This window comes from Chrysoperla carnea, chromosome X, assembly GCF_905475395.1.
Source record: "Chrysoperla carnea chromosome X, inChrCarn1.1, whole genome shotgun sequence".
Classification (NCBI taxonomy): Eukaryota; Metazoa; Arthropoda; class Insecta; order Neuroptera; family Chrysopidae; genus Chrysoperla; species Chrysoperla carnea.
Genome location: NC_058342.1, coordinates 36,799,847 through 36,810,775, shown reverse-complemented (window position 1 = coordinate 36,810,775; position 10,929 = coordinate 36,799,847). Strand labels below are relative to the sequence as shown.

General features: G+C 34.6%; 1 protein-coding gene across 3 annotated transcripts; it reads left to right on the top strand.

The window, feature by feature from the left end:
• Positions 1-1,065: 1,065 nt before the first annotated feature.
• On the top strand, positions 1,066-10,333 carry LOC123302583 (protein MON2 homolog). Of its 3 annotated transcripts, XM_044885565.1 has the most exons (13): positions 1,066-1,515; positions 2,173-2,304; positions 2,722-3,162; positions 4,052-4,387; positions 4,749-5,019; positions 5,140-5,236; positions 5,302-6,687; positions 6,764-6,926; positions 7,015-7,791; positions 7,840-7,964; positions 8,030-9,057; positions 9,115-9,306; positions 9,401-10,333. In XM_044885565.1, the coding sequence occupies exons 1-13, from the start codon at positions 1,393-1,395 to the stop codon at positions 9,646-9,648; spliced, it is 5,319 nt and encodes a 1,772-aa protein (XP_044741500.1). In that variant the 5' UTR covers positions 1,066-1,392; the 3' UTR covers positions 9,649-10,333. The 3 variants fall into 3 exon arrangements, with proteins under 3 accessions (XP_044741500.1, XP_044741499.1, XP_044741501.1); XM_044885564.1 differs by having other exon boundaries at positions 1,108-1,515; positions 4,749-5,236; positions 7,015-7,964; positions 8,030-9,306; XM_044885566.1 differs by lacking the exons at positions 1,066-1,515; positions 2,173-2,304 and having other exon boundaries at positions 3,082-3,167; positions 4,749-5,236; positions 7,015-7,964; positions 8,030-9,306.
• The last annotated feature ends 596 nt before the right edge of the window (positions 10,334-10,929 follow it).

Here is a 10,929-nt window from a genome sequence, read left to right as displayed (position 1 = left end):
GTTTGACTACTTTGCGGGGGCAACTATTATCTATTAAGTTTAAAAGCCTTACTCGGTAGAGGAACTGAAATTCGTATACTACGATTTTACATTAGCTCATATGGACTGCTTCTCCTCTATCCTATCCTCTTTGATCGTACCGTATAAACTCATATACCCTTTCCATGTTAAATCAGTTTTACTCGTTTTAGTTCTTCCTTGAATCACCTTGGCGCTAATTTAAAAAAAAAAGTGTTGAAACAAACTTATTTTTTTATAAGAAACATTTTTTACATTTAAATTTTTGTTCTATCTCTAACGATTTACAAGATGGGTGTCAACGGATCCAAGACCCAATTGATTTATGGTGCTCATTTACGAATTCGATCTTACTTTATACGTCCTGGGCACGCTACAAAAGTTTCAACTTGATATCTTTTTTCGTTTTTGAGTTATCATGTTCACAGACGGATGGACAACCGAAAATGGACTAATTAGATGATTTTATGAACACCTGTACCAAAATTTTGTTTGTAGTAATATTTTTAAGAGTTACAAACTTGGAACTAAACTTAGTATACCTTGATATATTTCGTATACATGGTATAAAAATATGAAGAGGTAAATATTTATGGTTGAAAACCTTGCTAAATTAAAAACAGTTCGTCCTTAAAACGTAGGAGGGCCGGTTTTTTGTAGTTTTCATTCTATCCGATAGGTATATTATTCTATGTAGTTAGTTGACGTTCGATTCACTTGAAGTTGAATCTTGAATGTTATGATTACCATTACGATATGATGTGATGTTAAAATAATAAGTGCCAACACGACATGGACATGGATATAAATATAAATATAGATATCTTTATGTTGAATATAAATAATCAATTAAAATTTAATCAACAACACATTATTATTACCAAACTAAATTAAACTAACATGTACTTATAAAACATTACATATAGATACAGTTTCAATGAACAGTGCCGTGTTTGTTATTAAACTTAAATGTAATAATAATAATAATGATGTGGGTGAACATGAAAATGAACAACAATACATTAATTTTAAACAATTATTACAATACTAGCATTTGTGTAGTTTTTAATAAGTGTGCTGTGATTTGAAGAACAAGCAGCAGTTTAATTAAAAATTATTTGATTTAATATAAATTGGTGTAGTGTTTAAGTGTACTTTAGTGTACTTAATGTAGTGTAGCTGTCATCTGTCAATTGTTATCTGTTACTGTTATCACCTGTCTGTCATATCTACACAACTAACAGTATCATTATCATCTAGTGTACCTAGTTTTACAAAATAGTTACAAAAAACAAAACAAACAAACAGTATTCAGAGTATTTATTTATCTTATCTTGTTCAATTTTATTTTATTAGTTGTATTTTATTTAAACAATGGCATATGATCCACGAAGCACACACAACCAAGAAGTACTCAAGAAATTTATTGAAACTCTACAAAATGATTTTAAGAATTTATCATCTGAAACTAAAAAGAAATATCCACAAATACGTGAGGTGAGTGTTGACATCACTTGAAATATTTAAAATACAGATCAAAAGTAAATTAAATCTAACCTTTTTAAGTCTAAATCTAAGTATAGGTATCTAATTTCACCGGAGCCTGTCATTTCCATAGCAAAATGTTCTGTAATTTACCGAATCAAAGAATGCCTGCGATGACAAGCCCATTTACAGAAGGCATGCGACAGGCGAAACTGTGTATAACCACAGCTAGGTCATTCGACTGTGCTCGCCTGAAACTTGAGAAGGGTGGTGGGACTCTTGGCAGGACACTGTCGGTTGAACTATCACCTTCGCAACGTGGGGATCGCTAGTGATCACACTTGTAGAGCTTGTATGGAGGATGACGAAACCTCCATACATGTTATTTCCACCTGCAGAAATTTTCAGGGCGTTATATTCAAAATGTTCGGGTCCGAAACCTTGGATCCATCTATCCTAGGAGAGATCTCGACGGAGGAGCTGTGGGCTTTCTTCCTTTAGCTTCATTCGATTTTAATAGCGCCTCCTACCCGTAGACGTCTCCTAAGGTGACAGGTCGTTCTCAAGGAGGACACTGAGGTCTAGGTGCTAGGGACCCACTTTACGTAAATAGATGTTTTTAATTTTATTATTGTTATTGATTTGTATTTGTAATTTTTATATTTGTAGTCATGTGAAGAAGCTATCAATAAATTAAGATGTGCTACGAATGTTCCAAGACCTACCTTGTACGCGGTCATCAATCAAATTTTGTATCCATTGGTCCAAGGATGTGAATCCAAAGATTTAAAAATCATTAAGGTATTGTATTTTATTCTATTTTATTCATTATTCATTATTCAGCCTCAAAAGCCTCTCAAAATAATTGAGGAGCTTGATAAATAAAAATTATCAACGGAAAAGGTGGTAAAACACGTACAGGATGTCCCACGGTGACCGCCCATTAGAAGTTTCTGGAGAACGAGACATAAAAGAAATCTTAAAATTGGTATTCCACCATAACTGGGACACGTCAACGTGGGACACCCTGTATATGGTATCACAATGGGTTCTATAGCCTAAATGTGTCCTTCGTCGACAGCTAATATAACCTAACCTAACCTATGTTTTGTTGTGTTCATTTTAAAAACGTATCATGTATCAGCACGTATCACATATCACATATCATGTATCACGCAGTAGTTAGCAGATAATTTTAATTATTTATTCCTTTTTTAGTTTTGTCTCGGAATGATGCAAAGATTAATAACGCATCAAGTGATTGATCAGAAAGGAGCACGTTACATCACAGACACACTTTGGACTTTGATGGAATCGGGCACAGAAGAAGTGAAAATATTACAATCAGTCACTTTACTACTCACCACAAACACAATTGTACACGGAGAAACATTAGCTAAAACCTTGGTGCTATGCTTTCGTTTACATTTCACCAGAAACTCAACGACAATAAATACGGCTGGTGCTACTGTACGACAACTGGTATCGTTGGTCTTTGAACGTGTGGTTGTTGAAGATAATGCTATTGAACAACAACAACAGAACAATGATAATGCTAATACTAATGCTAATACCAATATGGAAGAATTAAAAGTAGCTAGTGGACAACCTCCAAAAGGTTTGCAACCTTGTGCTGCTGACGCTTATCTTATGTTTCAAGTATGGTGGTAGTATTAAAATTAAATATTATTAAAATTAATTCATTAAGGGAGTAAGGTTATGTACTTGAGGAAGGTGGGCCGAAAGGAAGCTTCCAATACTAAATGTATGGAACTTCTTTGCCATTACCATCATCTTTAAAGAACAAAATTTCATCGAATGAAATTTTAATAATAATTGGCAAACAAGCATAAAAACCCTTTAATTTTATGAAAAAAGTTAATAAATATTGCGTAATAATAATTGATTCATATCTATTTTATTTTATTTGGTTTTCTTGAAGTCCTTTTTATGATAAAAAATCTTGCAACACTGTAAAATAAAATGACAACGAATGTCAAGTTGGTATCACTGCTACTGTTTATTTTATTTATATTTATATCAAATGTTTTCATCTAAATTTACTAATTTTTGAATGTCCATGTATTTATTTGAAACTATACTTTTAAAAGTATCAAATTATTAACAAATATTCTTATCTAAAAAACATATTTGGCTATTTTAATACAAATCAAATTTCGCGCTCATTTCATTGTCATGTACGATAAACATTTTAAAAGCGATGTTGCCGTTGCTTCTTGTATTATGTCCTCTAACAACTAATTATGTCATTTTTTTAAACATTTGAAAGTCAAAATTGGTCTAAATAAAAAAGAACTGTAGACGTGATTTGAATGACGTTTGGTACAGGTCATCACTACCGTTACATCTGTATATCATTCGTTTTTTATAACTTTCTAATCGATACGACAATAGTTATTTACGATTTTGTTTGTAATTTTACCTAGCTTCCATAGAAGCCTGTGTTCAAAGTGCCAATCTTACCGAAAAAATGCCCTTACTCCCTTAATAAATATAATTTAATTGATTTTATTTTATTTATTTATAGGATTTAGTACAATTAGTGAATGCAGATCAACCATACTGGTTAATTGGTATGACTGAAATGACCCGCACCTTTGGATTAGAATTGTTAGAATCAGTTTTAGCTAATTTCGCAGCTGTCTTCTATAAACATCCAGAATTTAGTTTCTTGTTAAAAGAACGAGTATGTGCGTTGGTTATAAAATTATTTTCGCCCAACATCAAGTATCGAAGTGGTCAATCAGCATCCTTACAACATCAACATCAACATGTAACTCCGTTGGATAAGCCTTATTTTCCAATTAGTATGCGATTATTGCGTGTTGTTTCAATTCTTATACAAAAGTATCATAGTTTATTGGTAATTATCATTATTGAAATTCATCTAATCCAATCCAATCCAATTAAATTTAAAATACTATTTGGGCTGTGGGCTTTATGCGTGGCTTCTGGCCTCGACAAAATCCTTTAGCTTCGTCCGATTATAATAGTACCTCCTACCCGAAGAAGTCTCGTCTTCGGGTGACAAGTCATTCTCAAGGAGGGCACAAAGGACTCTTGGTCTAGGTGCTAGAGATCCACCTTTGGCCATGGTCATGGTCATAACTCGTAAAGTTATACAAACTCAAACACAAATTAGTTGTAAATATTGGATTGAATTTAATAATTAATTGTACTGTGCTTCATTATTTTAATTAAATTTATTATTATTTTTATTTTAGATAACAGAATGTGAAATATTTCTTTCGTTGATTGTAAAATTTTTGGATCCAGACAAACCCAGTTGGCAACGAGCACTAGCCCTAGAAATGCTACACCGTATGACTGTACAACCAGAACTATTAAAATCCTTTTGTGAGTGCTACGATTTGAAAGCGCATGCCACAAATATCTTCCAAGATATTGTCAATTCGTTGGGCACCTACGTACAATCATTGTTCTTAAATCCACAATTAATTGGCAGTGGTCAATCTGGTCAATCGGGTCATGTTGGTCATGGTCACGCTACAAGTACACATTCAAGTAACATGAATATGAGTCATGCAGCTGCACATAATTTAACAGCTGCAGCAATTCAAGGTCATCCTCCAGCTTTAATGGCTGGTCTGCCAGTTGGACCTGGTGTTTCACCACAACGTGGATTCTTTTCACGTGGAATTTGGTTACCTGTTGTTGTCACGTTTGCACAAGGACAAGCCAAATCAACTTAGTAAGTTTATTGAACTGAATTGAACATTTACCGAACATTAATTTATTTATTTTACTCTTTTTTAGTCTAGAAATGTTGGATAAAATTGAACCACCTCCAATTCCTGACGGCTATGGAATATCAATAGCATACGCATGCTTATTAGATATTATCCGTTCTCTATCAATTATAATACAGGGAGTTCAAACGATTCAAACCAATTCAAGTGACGATCAAACTCAAAATGCGTTGCCAATGAAGTACACAGCTCGCGATCAGAATGAAGCCGCAATGCACGCACAATTAATCAATTCAAGTTGGTGTGGCTTGTTGGCAGCACTATGTCCATTGATTGACGCATGCACGGACGAACAAGCCTCTGAGAACGTGCTTAAAGCTATGCAAACATTCGCATCGTTGTGTGGAATGTTGGATCTACGCATTCCACGCGATGCATTCATTACAGCCATTTGTAAAGCGTCCTTACCGCCTCATTATGCGCTAACTGTTTTGAACACAGCAACACCTCCCGGCTCCGGGAATTCAATTCGAGGCCATTCACGATCCGGTAGTGGCAGTGGCGGTAGCAGCCAAGATATGAATGCGCATGCACAGTATATGTCAGTTTATAACGCAGCAGCTGAATCAGATTTTCGACCACAAATTGTTGTAGTTGGAACTCCGTTGCCAACATCTTCATTACCAATTGGTGCTCATCAAGGTCCAGTTATGTTAACAAATAAAAATTTACAATGCATGCGTGCACTGCTAGTTCTAGCACATTGCCATGGAAGCATATTGGGTACCGCCTGGCACTTAGTATTAGCCACACTGCAACATTTGGTGTGGATACTTGGATTGAAACCGTCAACGGGTGGTTCATTGAAAGCTGGTCGACCGACACCCGAGACAAATGCGGTTATCACAAACGCCGTAATGGCAGATTTACCTGTCTTGTCCGTAATGCTAAGTCGTTTGTTTGAATCCAGTCAATATTTGGATGACGTCGCTCTACATCATTTAATTGACGCACTCTGTAAATTATCACATGAAGCTATGGAATTAGCGTGTTCGAATCGTGAACCATCTCTGTTCGCGGTTGCTAAATTATTAGAAACTGGCCTAGTGAATTTACCACGTGTGGAAGTACTATGGCGTCCACTTACAAATCATCTGTTGGAAGTGTGTCATCATCCACACATCAGGATGCGTGAATGGGGTGTGGAAGCCATAACGTATCTTGTGAAGGCTGCATTGCAATATAAATACAGCAGTGGCCCGTTAAAAGATAACCAGAAGCTTCAAACTCTATTGTTGAGTCCTTTATCAGAGCTGTCTTCAGTGCCACATGGAGATGTGCGTCAACGACAATTGGAGTGTGTCCTTCAAGTGTTGCATGGTACTGGTGAATCTTTGACTCATGGTTGGCCTTTAGTTTTGGGTATAATTGGAGCAGTATCAATTCATCAAGGGTAATTAAAATAAAATTCATTCTAAAAGTATTCTTATACTTCTTGCTTTACTTTCTTCTATCTTCTTCTATTCTAGTGAAAGTTTAATTCGAGTTGCTTTCCAATGTTTACAATTGGTTGTGACGGACTTCTTACCAATAATGCCTTGGCGATGTTTGCCTCAATGTGTAGATACCGTTAATAAATTTGGATTTCAAACAGAAGAGCTGAATATTTCTCTAACAGCTGTTGGACTAATGGTAATTAATTCAGTAAATCATTTAAATACTAAAATTAAAAACTAGTAAACTGCCTAACTATATACATATCTGTGTGTTCATGTTTCAGTGGAATATCTCCGATTATTTCCATCAAAATCGTAATAAATTATCCGAGACACAAATGGAAGAGAATTCAGTGCTACCCGACATACCGGGTATTCCAAACATGTCGAACTTTGATAAACTTTGGATGTGCTTGTACATAAGATTAGGTGATTTATGTGTAGACTCTCGACCCGCTGTACGCAAATCAGCCGGCCAAACATTGTTTTCGACAATTACAGCTCATGGTAGTTTACTCATGCAAACAACATGGCAAGCAGTTGTTTGGCAAGTGTTATTCCCCTTATTGGACAAAGTACGAATATTATCGAGTTCAGCAAGCAACGAGAAATTCGATACAGGTGGTAACATTTTGATTCATCACACACGAAACACAGCTCAAAAACAGTGGGCTGAAACTCAAGTGCTAACATTATCAGGCGTAGCTCGTGTATTTAACACAAAACGACAACTACTTCAAACGTTGCCGGATTATGCGAACGCTTGGGCTTTGTTGTTAGAATTTATTGAACATTCCGCTCTTAGTAAAAACGATGAAGTGTCATTGGCTGCTTTAAAATCATTCCAAGAGGTTTTATATTTGAATAAAGTGAATGGTGCTGGCAATGGCAATGCAGAAGTGTTAGATGATACAATCCCAATGACTAATGACTTGAATAAAGGACATGATGGGAATGGGATGAATTGTAGTTCAAGTGAACAAGATATGTGGAATGTGGCCTGGAAACGATGGTTAAATATTGCGTTGAAAAGCACAGCTCCACCTACAGATCCATCTCCAGTACATGTTGGTGACTTGCCTGTGTCTGAGGCATGTCATCAGAGTCAGAGCCAGAGTCAACATCACTCAACATCAACATCAGCATCAGACCAACTATTCTACATACCAACACAAGCGTTCCTTACCACCTTAATACAAATATTCCCAGCCATATATCGCCATATAAATAAAAAGTAAGTATTTAATATTAATTAAAAGTGAATTAAATAATTAATTAATTAATTTTAAATGATTTTAGTTTTACTAATCAAGACGTTCAACAGCTATGTGAAGTTTTGTTGAATGCGGTCACAGTGCCAATGCAAGGTGAATCAGCGCCCTACATTTTGTCAACGTTGTCAGACTCGTCACTCACACCTTTACACGACTCGGTGCTCCATGCAATCGACTTGTTAACAATTGAAGCGATGTCAACGACAAACACGTCGCCAGCTCCAGATCCCGACATGTTGCCTCATATATTTAAACAATTGTTAGCGTTTAGTAAGCTGGCTTGTAAATTCCCTTATTATGGTACGCTTGGCGAAGTGCGTTTCGTGCGCTCCACAAAGTCAAATCCATCAGAGTTTAATTCATTGAATTACATTCCGTTTGGTGAGAAGTCTTTGAAAATGGCTGTCAGTTTGTATGAGAGTAATGCGTCAGCTCAGACAGTTATACGTGCTCAAGTGTTGCACGCCATTATTGAAGCTTTACACGTGCCCTTAGCTTTGAAATACAACTGCCCCTCTTCGAGTACTTGGAAATTAGCTGCAGAAAGTTTATTAACAGTATTACGTATTGGATTACCAGTTGCCAGCAAGAATATGTCACAGTTTCAAAGTGAATTATGGACAGAATTAGCAAACACTTTAAAAGATTTTCTATTTCCAAAAAGTGAACCTCCTTCAGATCGTGGCCTTGATGAATTAGTACAAGATGAAGCAATTGATTGTCAAATAATTGACTTACTTCGTAACGAATTATTGCCGTTTTCACGAGACCTCCCCAAAGACTTTATCATGAGTCTAATTGTTTTATTAAACAAAGGTTCAATACATTCCACCAGTTCACACGCTTCACACACATCACACTCACACACGTCAATGTTGAATGACTGCGAAACGGAGTTAACGATACGTGAAGAGTTTGCAAAGACATGCTTTGAAACTCTTTTACACTTTTCATTGTTCCACAAAGTTGATCCAACGATATCATCTGCATCTAGTGTATCTAACGCATCGAACGTATCTGTTGATAACTCAACAATAGACTCAACTAATACTAGTACTAGTAGTAATAGTAATAATACTAGTAATACAACTAGCAACACCAAGACTGAAGCTGAAACGGCTGGACGGTTGGCAATCACTACATTGTTACATCGCTTTAAAGAAGTTATCAAGAAATTTAACGAAGATGAACTACAAAGTGGTAAATGTCCATTACCAAGATTTCGATTGTCTGAAATATCGTTTGTTTTAAAAGCGATTACTACTTTAGTGGGTATGATGAAACAAGCAACATCTGCACAAGGTAATTATACCATATATATATTAAATATATCAAGGTATATTAAGTTTAGTCCCAAGTTTGTAACTAGAGCTAATTAATTTTATTTTATTTACAGTTAGTCCAAATGCATGGGATCAATTAATTGATTTATATCCTCATCTGGTTGAATGTACGACTACGTCATCATTACAAGTGTCACGTCCATTACGTGATGCTTTATTACAATACAGAGATTTATTACAACCACCTACTACTTATACATTATTAATATCATCTAATAATTATAATAATAATAATAATAAAACAACAACAACAACAACAACATCAACAGTTATTAATAATAATCAACAACAACAATTGTAGTGATTAATATTGAAAACAGTAGCGTACAGTACAGTTACAGTTACAGTACCGTACAGTCAGTATATTATATTTATATTTAATTATTTAATATTGTGTTTGATTTTTATTTACTATGAATATAGATGATCAACAATCAATTCAAATATACAGGCTGCCCCCCCCCCTCACTCACAGTGACCGTCCATTAGAAGTTTATGAAAAACCAAACATAATAGAAGTCTGAAAATTGGTATTCCAACATAATTTTATTATGTCTGGTTCTCCAGAAAATTCGAATGATCGGTCGCTGACCGTGGAACACCCTGTATATAATAAATAAACTTCATTAACTAACTATTTATTATAAATATTATAAATAAATAATAATAATAATATATACAAAAAATAGTCAGTTCAATGTAGAGAAGACAATTTGGTAAGCGAGGTTTAAATCCACTGCTGGATAAAGGCCTCCCCTAGATTTTTCCACCTTACCCTATTCTGATATTCTCGTGTCTACAAACGAGTTATATACTTTTTGAATAGATCCGACCATCTCAGAAACTGTCTGCGTCTCATTCGTACAGTGTTTGACCATCTTTCGTCATCAAATAAATACAACATAATTATTATTATTTTATTTATTTATTATATTATATAATACATAATTAAATTGTTTATCTATTCATAGAATAACAAACAACACAACACATATTAAATATAATTTATTAAATTTTATGTTTTATAAATAATAATAATACTTATTATTATTTAAATTTAATTCAATATAAAATATTAAATTCAAATTAAAAATTGTTAAAATTTTATTAAAACAAATTAAATTATATAATAAATATATTAATTGAGGTTTGTTCATTCATTACATATTCATGCATCCTGATCCTACGTCTACCTATACACACAGCTCAGCTCCACTTACTTAGCCGCTCATTAAAATCCGATCCCATATTTTCTCACTCTAAGCGTTTGATGGTTTATTTAAATCAAGACTTTTTATTGTTCAATTGACGTAAAGACAATTGAGTTCTGAATTTGGCGGCAAATCAATTTTATTCTTTAATATCTGATGATTATAAAATATAAACAACTTATTAAACAAACAATCACACAACACGTAAGATTACAGAGTTATGCTATAACTAACGACGGAGATGTAACGCAGTTGCGCAGAACCAATACATATGGTCGTGGGATACGACCAGTGCCGCCAAATTCAGATAAGTTTCGGACGTATATGAGTTTGGGTCCATCGAATGCATTGCTCGTAATGCAGAGTTAACT